This window comes from Molothrus ater, chromosome 2 (assembly GCF_012460135.2).
Source record: "Molothrus ater isolate BHLD 08-10-18 breed brown headed cowbird chromosome 2, BPBGC_Mater_1.1, whole genome shotgun sequence".
NCBI lineage: Eukaryota > Metazoa > Chordata > Aves > Passeriformes > Icteridae > Molothrus > Molothrus ater.
This window is the reverse complement of record NC_050479.2, coordinates 115,667,773-115,684,603: the sequence shown is the minus strand read 5'-3', so window position 1 is coordinate 115,684,603 and position 16,831 is coordinate 115,667,773. Positions and strand designations below refer to the sequence as shown.

At 51.3% G+C, this 16,831-nt stretch overlaps 1 protein-coding gene across 5 annotated transcripts in view; it reads right to left on the bottom strand.

The window, feature by feature from the left end:
• Positions 1–16,831, bottom strand: part of TIAM1 (TIAM Rac1 associated GEF 1) — a 151,930-nt gene that overhangs the window by 67,059 nt on the left and 68,040 nt on the right. For 2 of the 5 annotated variants that reach the window (XM_036404187.1, XM_036404189.2), the window contains exons 2-3: positions 10,636–10,814; positions 4,895–5,883 (exon numbers count right to left, since the gene is read on the bottom strand). In XM_036404187.1, coding sequence (XP_036260080.1) covers positions 4,895–5,872 — 978 coding nt within the window. In that variant the 5' untranslated portion in view covers positions 5,873–5,883; positions 10,636–10,814. Of the gene's footprint in view, positions 1–4,894; positions 5,884–10,635; positions 10,815–14,592; positions 14,682–16,831 lie in introns of those variants that run through there. The other 3 variants (XM_036404191.2, XM_036404186.2, XM_036404190.2) reach the window with 2 other exon arrangements.

The window sequence follows — 16,831 nt, the reverse complement described above, 5'->3', positions numbered from 1 at the left end:
TTTCCCTGACAACACTGGGGCAGAGCTGTGTGCTCTGAAGGGAGTGACTATTTGCTTTAAACTCTCCCGACTAGGAAATACCTGATCTAATCTCCTCCATCTGGGTGACAGGGCAGGAAAGACCTCTCTGAGTCTGGCTCTGAAGCTCTCTGATCCAGCCTTCCTCACCGAATCCACTTCCAGTCAGCCAGGCTATAAACAGCTCCTTTGGTCCGGGCATTCCAGGGCTGTGGCCAGGAACCAAGGTGGGGACTCCTGAGCAGTTTGCCCCGGTGCAAGCCCGGGCTGCCCCAAAAACGAGTGGTTTCTGTTCCTCTAGCCCGTTCCCAGCCCTTCCTTGTCCTGGGGCTCAAGGCAGAGATATTTGGCTTTTCTGGGTGGTTTGCCTGGAGGCTCAGCAGGGTGACCAGCTGAGCCCTGCTCCTCAGTGGGATCCAGCTGAGCCAAACAGTCCCAGTCCCAGCTTTTGGAAGCCAAACAGTTCCATTCCCAGCTTGTGGGGATTGGGAATGTGGCTTGGGCTACACTGAGACCTTGGGAACAATCTCTGAAAGGGGCTGGAATCAGTGAGCCCCAGAGTGCAGCTGCCAAGCAGCAGCACCCTGCTCTTAGCTACTCACTAACCCGTGTGCCAGCAATCATCTCTGAATTGGTGCAACTCTGTCTTTAGTTCCTTCCTCCACTCCACCTGGAGTCAAACAGCTCAGATTAAAGATCCATTCGATTAGGAATCACACCTGGGCTGGAAACAGCCATGTTTTCCAGACTCCAGGCAGCCTTCCTTGAGAGGAGCAGAGCTCCAGCTGCTGGAGATGCTCTGGCTGGAAGGCCACAAGTGCTCTGCAGAGAGTGAACAGGATGGAGGGGAAGCCAGAAGCAGAAAATGATTTCAGAGAAGAGATTCCACGGGGGACAGGTCAGCCCAAGAGCCTTGGATGCATTCCTTGCACAGGAAGGAATCTCTAACCTGCTGGCTTTCGGGAAATGCCCTGAGGGAAAATTCACCCCATACTCCATCTCTTTTCCTGAGCACTTTTGGGGAACAGGGTACTGGGCTGGATGGTGCTTCCATGGGACTGACCCAGTGTAGCCCTTTTCCATTTTATCCTCAAAGCCACAAAATGATTTTGTGAAAAAGTTTTTTTAAACAACTTAAAAGCAAGTGTCAGCTCTCTGGAGTTTAGCCATCCTACAGAACATAATGAACACTGTAACCAGTTATGAAATTCCCTGAGACAGTAAAAAAATAATATCAGCTGGAACGATTGTCTCATTTTAGACTGGTTTCCCTGTACATCCTGATCTAATTCCCACAAACCCCCTTGGTTTCATCTCCTGCATATTCTGCAAAAATTTTTATGTTGGATTTTTTTTAAGGTTTGAGATCCCAAATTCCTGCAGGCTACCTAGAGAGGCCTAAAAATAGTAATAAATGTGAAAATTGGACAAAAGGGGATTTAACACGCCAAGGACATGGCCTGGAGCTGGTGCTGAAGCTTCCAAGTGAGTCAGGCAGGAAGTTTGTTCCTTCCCCCCCACTCAGCTTCACAAGGAATATGGGATAAGGAGGTGGCAAGACAGGCTTGGAAGGGGCACCAAACCACACCTCAAAGTTTTCATCCCTTAATTCACAGAATCACAGAAGGGCTGGGCTGGGAGGGGCCTTAAATCCGATCTCATTCACCCCTTGCCATAGCAGGGACACTTTCCACTGTCCAGGCTGCTCCAAGCTCTGTCCAGCCTGGCCTTGTGCACTGTCAGGGATCCAGGGGCAGCCACAGCTTCTCTGGGAAATTCCCTCTTTAAAATGTCAGTCAGGGCTCATAACAGCAGGCGAGCATGGGGTATATTTGTCCCTGAATGTCTACCAGGAGAAGGAGGAGGAAGAGGAGGAGGAGGGAGTCTCCTGCAGGCAGATGTTTAGCTGCCCCAGGACACAAGAGGGCTGCTAAATAAAATCTGGATCCCACAAAACAGGCTGCAGGATCCTGGGGATCACACAGCCCACAGTCAGAACAAGCTGTATCCAAGCGGTGCTTCCTCCCTTCCAGGAGAAATGGGTGCAAATGGCAGCCAATTAAGGCCTTTCCACCTACACAACCTCAGCTCCAAAAGCCAAAGAGATCCCAGCAGAGCTCCCCGGGAAGCCTGGCTCGGCAGAGCTGAGCCCTTAATGGCACAGAGCTGGGGAAAGCAGAACTGCTGCGTGGGTGCCCCAGAGCCACCCTGGGAGCGCTAATCACTTGTGCATATTGAACAGAACTGTCTCTCCATGGGGAAAAGCTCCCTCCCATTACTGGAGAGGGACTCCCACCGCTCAATTGGAGGTTTAAATTTGGATGGGGAGAGATTGTGCTCCCTGGTTTTGGTGTGTTGTGTTTTCCCTTTAATGTAAACCACGTATTTGCAAAGAACCCATGGATAAGGCATTGGAACAAAACATGTGCAGCCATGATTCTGGCATCTTCCTTCTGGGATGCACTTTTCTGGGACAGCTAGTGAGAAGCTGCAGCAAATTTAACTTACAGAAACCATGCTGGTGCTCATGAACGCAGCTGAGCATGCAATGGAATGATGGCTGGACTTGGGAACCAAACACCAGGGCACAAGGCCATGGCAGTGCCCTCAGACCCTTCTTCAGGAACTAAACCAGTCAAAAGTCACCCACCAGTGATCTTCAGGCCCTTCCAGCACTTCTAGTACCTGGGCAGCTGAGACTAGAGAAACAGGCAGATATCCCAGTCACAGCTTTCCAAAAAGTGGGGGAAAAAAGCCCAAACCACTGGCAAACACAGCCCTGAAGTCTTGTGAGGGCTGACAACAGGGATCTGGGCAGAAACTTCACTCCTGGCTAGGAGAACCCATTAGGTGGCTCCATGGAGCAGTGACACCTCACTGGCCCGGAGGCCAAGAGGGAAAACTGTGTCCAACACCCCATTACACTTGGCCTTGGGTCACCTTTGTGTGGTGGCCTCATGGCCCTAAGATGCAACAATGATTTTGTGGGATTGGGGTGGGGGAAGCAGTTTAAAAGGCTGGTGAAAACACACACCTATAGCAGGAAGTGTTGTCCAGCAGGAGGACACACATGGCAGGCTCCGGGGCAATGGGGTCACCAGGAGTGTAAAGATAAAAGAGCTGAAAGACTGGGAGGGCAGAGGGAAACAGAAGTGCCCCAAAGGTGCCCAGTGCCAGCTGGCACAGGCCAGCACAGTGCACAGTAAGAGCAGGGCAGTGGCACAGCCTCAGCCCCCAGCACACTCCACACCAGCAGTGTCAAGGAAAGAGGAGCAAAGTGTGAGACACTGCAGACACAGACTGGTCACTTCCCTACCCTCACCCCATCCAAAGCCACCTCTTCAGGCTCACCAAGAACTCCTTTCACTTTGTGTGCAAATTTGGACTTCATTTCTGCCTTTTCAAACACTCAATGGCAGTCATTTCCCTAAGCTTGCTCAGGCTAGGCTGAGGCTGCCATGACTTCATTTCTGACAACTATCTTATACTTACAGGATGCTTCTGGGATTAAAGACTTGGGAGGAGGAATTTTGACCTTTGCAAAGCTTTAATTTTGTTGAATTTATCCATGGTAATAATCACTGCTAAGACTCCTTACAGCCATCATCTCCTGTCTCGGGAGATCCATCCAGTGAAACCAGCCCCACGAAATAATTTCCCTGGGTATAGCTGAGGCCTCACAAAATACTACTTAAATTCCAGACTTTCACTACATGCCTCAGAGGAATCTTCTGAATGCCAGCACAGGCACCAAGAAGAAAAACAAATGCTTGGCTGTTCATCACCGACTCTATTCTCTTTTTCCTTAAATACCCTCGAAAGCAGGCTGCACCCAACAATCTTCAGGAAAGCTGTTAGGTCCAAGGCTGCCAAAACCCTTTTTTTTTTTTTTCTTCTTGTTCTCTAGGTTTTTATCCTGCCCTGGCACAGCAAACGCTTTTCACCTCCGAGAGCAAAGAGCTGATTTTGAAGAACAAAGCTGCTGTTGTGGGATGCTGCAGCATCTGTTTCAGCATGCCAGTTTTATATTTAGCAGCAGCCCATCTCCACAGATCAAGCATGGCCAGGGAGTCCCTGAGCAGCCCCATCCCAGCACGGGTCTGGGCAGGGTTTGGAACTCCTTTCTGCCCCTCTCTACAACTAAACTGCCAGCAGAACCACTGCCTGCAGCCTGAGGCAGGAACTCCATCAGGCAGGACAGGAAAAAGCAGGGAAACATGTAAGAAAGCCCCAAAATCACAGGCCTGGTGTCTGGAGTGCAGGAGGGGCACCTGACAGCAAAGCTTCTCTTGAGTCTTTGCTGTCCCTGGCTCAGAGAAGCAGCATCTTCTCCACACATCTCCACGCCCCATCATTTCTCAGTTTACAGCAGGCCTGGCAGTGCCAGTGCTGTTCTGGGGAGATGTTTTGCACAGACACTAACATCAGCTAATAAGAAGAGTGAAATTTCAGCCCAGGGAGTGTTTAGCATGGAGGGGAAACACTGACAGGTTTTTTCTTTGCCTCCAGCCATGAGTGCAGGCAGAGGAGGGCGACAAGGCAGGGAGGGCAGAAGGGGGACACAGCTCTGCAGAGGAGTGATCAGTTTTGGCAGCTACCCTGGGAAAAAAGGAACCGTCAGCACCGCAAAACACGCAGGGAAATCTTCTGCTGGCAAATGCAGATTTCCCCTTCTCAGAGGCACTGAAGAGAGCAAAAGGTCCAAGGAGAGCTGCAGATGAAGAAGGGACAGTGATGGAATTGAGCCAGCTCTGGAGACTGGCTAGTTCTGGAAACAGCTCTCTGCTCAGAAAGGGGGTGTTGAAGGAAACCCAGAAAACCTCCATCTATAGGCCCAGCCCAGCAAATGCCAAAGCCCAGCAGAAAACTGCCTTACCTGTGTGGTTTTTGCCCTTCTGCCTTGCATGCTGCTGCTATGGCTCATCTGGGGGTTGGAGGCCCCTTCGGAGAGGCAGTGGGACTTCCTGCAGGGCAGCGTGTTGTAGTTGCTGTAGGAGGAGGGCGCGTCCTCGGCACCCACCGAGGCCATCTTATGGCTGCCCAGCTCGGGGATGTCGGACACCAGGCTCCGGCAGTACCCTCCAAAGGCGTTTCGGGGTCCCCCGTTGATGGTGGCCCCGGGGGTTTTGGGGGAGTACAGGTCACTCATGGAGTTGGCCCGCTGGCAGGCCACCAGCGGCTGGGGGCTGCCGCCTGCCTCCGGGCCCCGCGCCGCCTCGGCCTCCTTCTCCTCGGCCAGGCCCAGGATCTCCTCGTTGCTGGTCAGGTGCTCCTGGCTGAGGTCGGAGAGCGAGAACTCCAGGCTGTCCTCGCGCCAGATGTCGGCCGACTTGGAGCGCTTCTTCTTGAAGGCGGCGGCGTCGGCGAAGGCGGCGCCGTTGGCGGCGTAGCGCAGCGCCCGCGCGTCGGCCTCGGCCAGGAAGGGCGGCTCGTCGCCGTAGAGCCGGCTCTCCTCCGAGTCGGGCACGCTGTGCACGGAGGCGGCCGTCAGCGCCGTGCTGCTGTCCACGCTGGGCGTCACCGACGAGTCCGTGTGGTAGGAGACGGGCCGCAGCGCCATGTCCACGCGCTCGGCCCACGTGGCGCTGCCGAAGTCCTCCAGGCGGGCCTCGGCGGCGGCGAAGGGCTCCAGGCCGTTCTCGGCCAGCGACTGCGGGATGCTGGGCGTGCTGCTGGAGCGCGTGCTCACCTCGGAGCCGCGGTGGTGCGCGGCCTTGCCCGACGAGGCGTGGCGCGCCCGGCGCGAGGCCTTGCCCGAGAGGCGCAGCGAGCGCGACGTGTGCTTGCGGCCCAGCGCCGGCTGCTTGTCCCCGTACAGGGCCTGCTCCACGCTCTGGCTCTCCGCGTTGCCCATGGCGTCACGGTCTGCAAGGGACACAGCGTTAGGGGAGGCAGGCGTGCAGACACCCCGATGCATCAACAACTCATTTTTTAATTTAATTAATTACCCGTCCCGTCCCAAAAGCTACACCGCAGATTCTCGCAGGGACTGCCGTAACTGCGGCAATAATCCCCAGATTAATTAATTGTGGGAGCCAGCGGCCGTACTAGCAAACCTAGAAATGCAGTTAAATCAGAAGGTAGCAAACAGCCACACAAACTTGTGCAAAACAAGAGTGCAGAAGTGCAAAGGACTGAACCCTGGAGCTTGGTGTGAACTGGAACCAGTTTAGCACCACAGGGCCATCTCAGCTCTGTGCACATTCACCTGACCCTCAGCATCAGTGCCATCATCCCAGTCAACAGACTCAAAAAATCAACAGCTCCTGTTTATGTGCAGGTAACAGATGCTGAAAAGGAGAGGCATGTACACCTTTAGCTGAGATTTCACCTTTTTTTGGCTAGGAACTGCAAAGCGAAGCACCAAACAGCGAAGTACAAACCCACCCGTTTGGCAGCGAGCTAATGGCAGGTTTGATTTCTGGAACAAAAAAACTGTGCAACATTAGGCAGGTACGGAGAGTCCCCCACAAGAAAGCCATATTATGAAAAATAAATTAGCATGAGTGACTCAGACTAGACAAAAATAACCTCTCCTTCCCACTCCCTCAGAAGCAGATAAGCAGATCTGAGCTCTTTGATCTGAGCTGGAACGCAGGGACGGGGTTGGTGTCCCCAGCCCCAGCCTCCTGCATTATTCAGCTGTGCACGTCCCGCCGTGGAACAGGTTTCCCATCCAGGAGGTGGGAGTGATGATCTGATTCAACCTTGGGAAACACTTTGAGGTCTGTGATCTCACTCAACAAATGTCAGAAATATTTTATCAGTAGTATTGGGTCCTTCCCCTCTGGCCTGACGGCAAGAAGAAGAAAAGTAAATGCCAAAGTTCAAAATTAAATCCTGAATTACACACGAGACAACTACATAGAGAAAAATAGTCCATCAGTCTTGTAAAGAAATTCCAAGACAAAACTTCTTTGTTTTGAGGCATTTCCATCAGTTTTGGTTGAAAATAAAAAAGCTGCCCTGACAGTAAAATAATCTGGAGTTTTTCATTTCTTGGGGCAATTTCCTCTCCTTTGCCAGGATGCTGGTGGGTACTGAACCAGAATGAAAGCAATCAGGTATTTTCCCTCACTATCTACATGCACACAATTGCTGCTGCACAGAACTGAATCAGTCCTACATAAACACACTGAAAGTGAGGAACTGATGGCACTAAACACCAGGACAGCACGGCGGAACTGAGCTCTGCACTGACACTTCTGACCACAGCAAGAGGACTGTGCTTCTGCTCCTTGCCCAGCAAAGCTCCTCATGGCTGAGCCTGGAAGTCTGTTCAGTGCTGGAGCAACAGACAACACCATCAATATCTGGGCATTTCTGCATTGAACACAAATACAATTGCATGTGAAATAAACTACAGCAGGAAATGCCCTACATCTACTGAAATGAAAGGCAGAACTCCCTTTGGCTGCCATGACTTGCTTAGAAAAATAAAAGCACTGAATAAAGGGCAGGTTTAAATCTTAAAACAAAAAGGAAAAAGACAGCTTTATCAATCCCTAGACAAGGGTTCATTATCTCCCAAGAGCTACAGCTCTTTGATACAGACTGAAAAACCATCAGCCAGCTTTTGGCTATTCAACATTTTAAAGCACAAAACCTGCATCTTTTCTTCTGCAGATATCTAAAACAAGCCCTCAATGCTTCCATCCTGCAGAGGAAACCCTCTCAGGGCAATGCTTCCCCTGCTTTGGCTCCTGCTGACCACAATTCCCTCTGGGGGGATTTTCCACCCCTTATCCCCAGCCTCCAGCCATCCATCCCATCTCCAGCCATCCCTTCTCACCCTAAAGAGAATGAGCAGTTTTAAAAGTCCTCTTGAAGCCTGCAATGGTTCTTTACCTTCCAACCACACCAGGCAAGATTTCCCCAAGCCAGAAAAGCAACAGGAGCACAAGTGGGCTCGGTGAGGAAAGGAGCAGCAGCTCAGGCTGCATCCCGAGAGGAAATAACACTCTCCTGGAAAGAAGGAGGGAAGTCTTCTCTCCACAGAAGGAATGTTCAGGGAGTGATTTCACACAATGAAGTATCTGCTAGAGACTGGCAAGAAGTGTCAGACTTCAAAGCAAGAGCCGACCCTTTTTAATTCCGTGGATTGGCACTTTGGGTGAGGAGTCTGCAAATCCACAAACGGCTGTCAGTGAGCCCACACCTCACCCCTGCACCCTGGCAAGGCCCTGCCTAATCCCACTGAATCCCCAAACGCTGCCCAGTGGCTGCAGGAGGGCTGCAGGCAGTGCAGCTCGTCCAGCTCCAGCCATGCAAGACAGTGCCATCCCCAAGCTTGTCACCATCCCCTGGCAGAGCCCATCCTGGGACAGGCAGGACACAGCTTGGGTGGGACAGTCAACCCCAGCAGGTCAGGCTGAGGGGGCTCCTCTGAAAGGGACCCCCAAATCCTACCTTCTCACCCCATTTCTGCCTCCCTCCTGCATTGCTGGCTGAGCATTCCCACCAGCTACCCTGAACCAGACCAAGCGCTCGTGCAGCAGAGTCCACTAAAACAGTGGAAAATACATCTGGGGGGGAAAGAAAAAAACAACAATAAGAAAAGCTTATGAGTTAGTTTTTGCTGAGCTAGTTGGCCTGGCACGTGCCAGAGGCAGCACAAGGGTGCCTGTCTGGGGACACAGTGGGGACAGGAGGGGACACTGCCTCTGGAGAGTGACACCTCCTCGTTTTTTGGCAGCAGGGAGCTGAGAGGTGAGCTCGGGCAGATGTGGAAAGGCAGCCCTGAGAGGGGAATTGGCCCTGCTACAGACTGCAGCATCCCCAGCGAGCGGGAGCTGGGCAGGGGAGGGAGCCCCAGCCTCCCCCTCCCACGGGCCACAGCAGACACCCTGGGGCAACAGCGTCTCGGAGCGCTCAGCTACGACTGCCAGATGCTGCCTGTCTGTGGCTTAACTGCATTTAGCACACTCCATGAAAAAAATCTGTATCAAATTAAGAAAATGAGTAATGTTAATGGGAGCTGCACGCAAGTGCTGCTAGGACAAAGGTTCCCCTTGTTAGCTCAGCAGCCAAACGCAAAGGCCACCATTAAAGACCCATCAAGGTACCACCAGGATGTGACAGAGACCCAGTGTGACACATCTGCATGCTTTAGACAGGTCTGTGGTGGTGGGAGGAATCTGCTGTGAGTGACCCTGAACCTTGCAGGGATCAGCACAGGGCTGCGAGCACCACTGGCTGTTTTCAGCAGAAAATGTTGATTCATCAGAACCCAAAGTTTTTGTGGGAATAGAGGGCCTCTGCTGCAATCTCTCTCTCTCTCTCTGGGAGGGAGAGGCTTGAGAAGCAAAGCAGAGAGACAGGCACATCTCCTGAGGAGGCACCAGCACCCTGCCCTGACCCAGGCGCTCGCCCGAGATGCAGATTTGTATCTGCAGCCCAAGCCAGGCAAACGAGGGGTGGCAGCTTCTGCCTCCACATCCCCAAAGAGGTGGCCTGACCATCCATCCTGGGAAAGGGCTTTCCCCCAGAAAACCTGCTCCTTCCTGGTTCATGGCAGGGAAAACATCAGAAATGCAGTGACTTCAACAAAGTCACCTTTAAGCCAGCTTCCACACCAAGAGACAGGACAGAGGACTGAGATATGCTTTTTGAAAGCTCAGACTTCAGACTGACATCAAGACTAGGCTGCCAGCAAGGAAAGCATGAATTCTGCAGGAAAAACAGTGTTCCCTACACTGGGTATGTGGGAAAAGCAGCCTGACCTCCAGCTGAACTGCTGAGGTTTTGCTGGATGACTCTTACATGAAATGGTTACACATAAATTATATCACATTCTACATGACCACTGATGATGGCCCTCTCAGAGAACACAATTTCCTTTTAAAACAGTCATTTTCCTTCCTCTTCCCCTGTCCTGATATTAAATTATTTCTTAAAATAATTACAAAACCAGAATACTCATTTCAATTTAACCTACGTTACTAACTCCTGAACCCGCAAAAGGTCGGACCTCTAGATTCCAGGAGCATATCTGAAAAATACTAAATTTCCAACCAAATTTGAAGCACCTCACAAGACAACAGATTGCAAATTTAAAATTAGATTCTAGTGGGAGGCCCTGGTGACAAATCTGTATTTTTCTCCTGGAGCGTAGCTCGAAGGCTGTGAGAACCAGAACAATGATCAAATCCACAGCGGGCAGTGAGCCTACAGAAATAAACTTCTGCTAAAATCTGCCAGCCAACAACAAAGATTTTCACTGAACTCACCAGAACCACATAGAAAAATGTACAAGACTAATAACCGAGTGTGAACACACACATTTTATTGTAATTAAAATGTGCTTTCTCAAAAGGGCAATAGAGAGGCTGAAATTCCACAGAAAGCCTTGGAGTTTCTCAGAAACTCCAGCGGCGTATTTCATTGTTTTCACATCAGAACCTCTTAACCAGCCACTTCTTTTTTTGTGAGCCGCTCTCACACGTGCTAAAGCACGGGATGGACTCCAGAACGACCCCTCAAGTAAGAGGAGGAGGGAGGGAGGAAGGGATGCCACCCTTGGAAAGCCCAGCCCAGCAGCCAGCCATGCAGCCTTGCCCTCCCCAGCGGCCCAGAGCACAGCAGAGCCCTGCAGAAACACGAGGGAGGCACTTGTACCTTCCGAGGCAGTCCCGGTATCCAGCGCAACCTTCCCCCAGAGAGCTGTGGCATTTAGAGGTACAGAATTGCAAATGACCCCAAAGTGAGCGGTTACTGGGGCTGCAGAAGCTGTCAGCACCTGCCACTCAGCGACTCCATGACTCCCGCCTCAGAGTCTATGACTACATGCCAAAAACCTGGGGAGAAAGGGGAGAAAAACAAATCAGACAGAGCAGGGTTAGCAGGGAGGGCTGGACAGGAGCATCTTCTGCAGGGGGCTGTCATCAGCACTTACCTAAGGAACACTGGGCAAAATTCGGATGGTGAGAGCTGATGGTGGCAGAATAAATGAAAAACCCAGTCAAGCACCACCGGCCCTGACCGCAGGACGTGGAGAGCTCCTCTTCCCAACCAAAATCCCCCCAGACTGGAACACTGCCTTGCTGAGGCCGGTCTGTCTGAGCTCAGAGCCAAAACCACACCTGCATGTGAGGATGACCACCAAGAGAGGCACCTTCCAGCAGAGCAGGGCTGAATTCTGGCAGCAAGGGGAGCCCAGCTGCCCAGGAGATGCTGGGAGGGCTCACAGGAGGTTTCCCTGCAGGCTGTCTCACTCATGGAAAGGGAGGTTTTCCAGGCAGGGATTTCACTGCCATTTTCCAAGGGTGAATCAGACATTGGGGCAGAGCATTTATATCTGGTTTTGTGAGCAAGGGTTCTCGGGTTAATTGTGCTCACAAAAGTGCAGATACAAGAGATCAGTCTGTGCTTACCTAGACCTGAGACAAGTCCTTAGGACAGTCCTTGAGTCAGACACTGAGCTCATGTGGACACCAAATCCCAGCCCTTTCCAGGCCTGGTACCACTGGTGAGCTCCCTTGCAAGGAGCCCAGCTCTAATCCAGGCCTGGGAGAGGCTGAGTGCATTCTCAATCCAGCTCTCACCCAACTCCCCCTTCTCCCAGCCAAGCACCAGCACCAAAACATCACCTCAACGCTGCACACAGACTTGGGAGAGTTATAAACTCCTCCACAGGTCCCAAGGAGCAAAAACCTTGCTGGAGGGATTACTGCTGCCCTGATGTTCTTGGCTGCTTGGTGGAGAAAGTGTGATTCTCACTCTTGGCTGGATTCTCAAAAGAGATGAGAGTCACTGGCTCTTTTTAAAATTAAAAATGTTCTCGTTTTCTTTCTTTTCCTTCATGTTCCCTTCTTTGCTCCCTACCTCCCCCTCTTCCCCCAAGCTGTTGGTAGAGATCTGAAAAGCAGTTCATGAATTGCTCAGGAGCTGGCAGAAATTAATAAAATGAAGCTCATTTATATTGAAATGGACTCATTATCGTGCCAGCTGCCAATAATTTCCAAGAGGGGAATCTTGCTGACAAAAAAGGTCCTACAGGCAAGAGGCTCCCCACCTGCACCCACCACACAGGGAGCAGCCCTGCCACGAGCATTCCTCACCTCCCAGGAAAGGGAATTGTGACCATCTCTGCTCAGGTCTGCCTGCTCTGCCCCAAAAAAACCTGCCCAGAAGAAGAGCAAAACAAACACAGCCCAGCATTCTGCCAGATCTTCCACCCTGACGTGGCTTTTGAGAAGTTTGTAGCTCTAAAATCTGCTCTGGGGTGACACAAACTCTGAGAAACCAGCTCCAAGGCAGCCTGTTCACACACAACCTGTGCTCCTGCAGCAAATCTCCTTCTCTCCTGGCAGCCCTTTGTTAAAAGGGAATGTTTACACCTGGATCCCGCATTATCCAAACCCTCACGCTGCTCCAGTACATCTGAAGGGCTGGCAACATCCTTTGCCATGAACAGGTGAGAAGTGGGCACCACAGCTCCTCCAGAAAACAAGGATTTATCACTGCCCATCAACTCTTTCCTGAGAAGTTTTGCTCCCATTAACTTTTACAACTTGGACAGTCTTTCCTAAATTAAACCAATTTGTACTTTTCAAGAAGAACATTTGTTTCTCATACTTTGACATTAACATGCACTGGAACAGTCCTCAGTGTCCTGGCTCATTCCAACAGCCCAGGCTCTGCTGCTGCAGAATTTCTGGAGTTCTGAAGCAGCCTCCAGCAAATCCTCCCTTCCAGCAAGGTCTTGGAAGGTCCAACAGGGCAAAAAGTGATTCCCCAGGAGGACGGGCTGAAGCAAACATGAGCACAGCCCCATCACTTCCCTTCCAGCACAGAGCCCTTTCTGGACACATTTGCTCCTGTGGATGCTGGCCAAGGGAAAAGCTGACCAGTGACCCACCAGTTTGTTCTCAGGGGAGACGACAGTTGTAAATATCAAACACGTGGAACAACTGATCAGATTAAAAAAAAAAAAAAAATCAAATAAAGCTTTTCTAACTTCCACACTGGAGACAAAACATTCCCTGTCAGCACTGAGTGCTCCTGATGCTCAGACATGTCCCTGGTGTGTGTGAGCCAGCGCCTGCACACGTCAGAGCAGCTCCCTGTGCTCTGGAGGGCTGCAGGCAGCACAGCTGTATTTACTGCACAGCCACAAAGCAGCCTCCAAATCCAGGCCAAGGGGTTCCCCCAGGGCTCCCTGTGCTGCCATGCCCGGCTGGGAGCACAGGAAACCTCCACGAATGGATTAAACACAGAGCAGGGGAGCAGAACACATTAAAGGAGCACCTTGTTATTCCTCACATCTGCTACCTGAGATTCCAGGTACAGCACAGAGCTCTGGCTTCCATGGGCTGCAGCAGTCTGCAGTGCCAAGAGTCTGGAGAAAAATGCAGCACACCTGTTTTCTGTTTGCTTGACAGTGTGGACAGTTTTTCATTAATGGATGAAAAACATGGAAACTGCAGCTTTCTAAGAGCCTCCTTTCCAAAGCACAACCCTTCCTTTCCAGAATGAAAAAAATCAGTATGCAAATATATCCCCTTGTCCAGTGAACAGGAAAAGTTGGCGAGAAGGACGACAGCTCTCTTTCAGTTCTATTTTTACTTTTTCATTTTATGAGGCATTGCTTTTGTCAGATTTCAAATGCAATCAGTTGGCTGTTAAGTAAGTCTTCATCCAATTTGGAGAAGCCCTTGGTAGCTCTACCATCATGCAGGATGTACATACAGAGACAAGAGCAGGAGGCATTCCATACAGAAACCATTCAATATCCATCAGCAGCTCTGGGCTGTGCTCCCCCACCCACGATCCCAGTTCCACACTACTGTAACTCCAGTGCTCAATCCCATCTGCTGAAATGGACAATCAGGCCCTTGCTTTGTGACTGGAGGCCACATTTTGTTAGTTAATACTTAGTTAGGTAATATGAATTGCTGCTGAGATCAGCCCAGCCAATGCCCTGCCCTGAGACCGAGGTAAATCCTCTCCTGTGCTCCAGGGCTCTGCTGGCCTGGCAGCTCTGCCTCTCCCCCATGTCCCTGGGCTGCCCTCTGCAAAACAAAACCCACAGGAGAGGGAACATAAAATATCCTGAGCTGGAAGGGACCCACAGGGATCAGATCCCAGCTCCTGGCCCTGCACAGATACCCCAAGAAGCTCCAGACCCTTCACCATCCTCGTGTCCCTCCTTTGGATGCTCTTCAATAGCTTTAGATCCTTCTCAAACTGTGGTGCCCAAAGCTGTCCCTGTGCCCTGAGGTGAGGCTGCACCAGTGCTGGAACCATGGATGGAAGGATGGGATTAATGGATGGAATGGATGGAGAAGAGACTGCCCTATGCCCAGATCTTTCTTCAGGAATGCCATTCGAAAATGCTCTGAGTTTCCCTAGTCTCCATCTAGACGCTGAGCCCCGAGACCAACTTCAGAGCATTGCAGAAGCTGGTTGACTTTTAAAGCAGCAAAAATAAATTACAAACGTGCTCCTCTCTGTGTTTTCTTTCTGTGACATTTAAAATGCCATAGAAGCTTTTTGTTTGTGAGAAAAATTAATTTCAAACCGAGCACTGCTTGTGAGAAAAATGAATCTCAAGCCAAGGACAGCTTATAGTACCTGTTGAGGAGAGTGGCTGCTCCTGAAGCTGGAGTGAGATGACAGTGACCATGCAGGAAGGTCAGGGGATCCATCCATCCATCCATGCATCCCCAGGAGTGGGCTGGTGGAGCTCCAGCTGCAAAACCCCTCTGCAAGAGTCTCGCTAGCACGCACCCTCCGTGTCTGTCACGGCTCTGAGAACAATGCTGGTGATCCTCCAGATGAAGAGGAGGGCAAAGAAAAATAAACCCACACTCCCTTGGAGCTGAGCTCCTGAAGGGGAAGGTGTGGGAAGCCCTGCTCCTCCAGCTGCAGCACCACCCCTACGACAATTCCCAAGGGAGGGGAGAAAAGGCAAGCAGAGAGGGAGGGAGGAAGGTTTGTTGTTGAGAGACCTTAAACCTCCACAGAGGCAACAGTCAGCCATCCCTAAATCCCTGCTAAAGGAAACAAAACCAGGAGCACAGCACTGAGAAAGCACCGTGGCAATAAATTAATGAAAGAGCAGAGCAGGTAGCCCAAGGGAAAGCCCCCTCTCCAGGGTTTCTCTATTTATAGAGGGGATGTGAATAATTGACACCGTTGTGGGTTTGTTTGTTTTTCAATCATTTTTACAACTATCTGAGCATGCTTTAACTCTTTCTCCTTCCCTTCCCTTTTATTTTTAATGGTGGGAAAATCCCCCTTTCTAGCCTGGGGGGGAATCTGCAAGGTTTTACACGTTTCCAGCAAAGGGCAGAGCAGGGGAAGGATTCTAATTTCAGATCATCAGACATAAGCAAATCTATGGGAAGCCACGAGGGCAACTCCCTGGAGCCTGTGGGGCAGACTAAGCCCAGCCACGGGGAGCTGCAGGGAAGGAGGAGCCCATCTGGCCTCCATGGAGGCTCTGAGGACTGAGTGTACATTTATACGATACTTGAAAAACGAAAAGAATTCCCAAAAATGCAGCTGAAATAAAAAATAAGGTGGGGCTTGTTTATTTACCTTTAGGTTCTGTGTTATTTATTGCACTTAGCTTAAAAAGGGCTTTCTGCTTGTGCCAAATGAGCTGAGAACTGCTGATACACAGCAAGGCTGGGACGTGCCAGATGCACTCAAAAGATTGAGAAGGAACAAGAAAACGTTCAGGCCAGGAGACAGAGCTCCACACGGATCTGGGGGAGCTCTCCCTGCACAGCCAAGGATGGGACCTTGCACAGAGGAACCAGCCAGCACCACAGGCTCCAGCAATAAAAACTGAAACCCGTGGCTCGAGTGGCCGACGAGACAGGATGGGAAGGATTAAAATGGTGTGGAAAAAAATTAAGGGCAATGATTGTGCTAGGGGGAATTGCAGAGGAAGTGCTCCGTGTATCTCCTCCTTTAAGCACTGAGGGAAGTAATCTGATTTTCAAGCAATGCCAAAGACCTCACACAGATCATTAAGATGGTGCCTGAGATATGAAGTATCTAATTTTAGATTCCCTGACTTAAGTACTAGGGAGGGATTCCAGAGGAAAAACCGGTGTGAAACACAACTCAGGCAGACCAGCAGAGCTTTTTTCCCTTTCTGCTCCCTACCCCTAAGGGAGCACGAGGAACCTCACTGAGCACCAGAGCTGTGTAAGCTTCCTCAATCACTGCTTCAGAGCCAGGAGAAAGGACAAAGAATAACTTCCATAATAAGGAAAGGGACTGAAGCAAAGGATGACCTTAGCAGATGACAGCATGCCTTGCACAAGTTTTGGCACCAGGATCTGTCTGTGAGCGTGTGCTCTGAAATCAGCACTGCTCAGGACTGCACTGGGGTGGGGTGGGGAGGCCAGCACTGCAGGGAGGGCTGGATCCCTGCTGCCAGGCTCCCCAGGGCTCCCTTCTCTCTGGGAACAGTGTCCAGCACAGCCACATCCCAGTGGGAAAGGCTTTGGGGTGACTAAGGGGGAAAGCTGTGTCCAACCAGCAGAAAGCCTGCCCTGAACATCCTAAACTTGCCAAAACCAGGGGCTTATTGCCTGGCACGGCAGTGCAGCACAGACAGGGCTCTCTGGTGGGACAGGGACATGGGGAGATGCTGACACAGCCACTCACCCAGGCCCCAAGCCAGGACTGCCCACAGGACCCTCACCATCCTCCTGCTCACAGTGCTCTTGCCACAGCTGCTGGGGACCACGGGAGCAACAAAAGGAGCCCAAGCTTCCCAAAACCTCAGGGGAATCCTGGCTGCTGTTTCGGCAGAGCTGGAGGAGGCAGGCAAGCAGTGCTCAGGTGGCTGCTG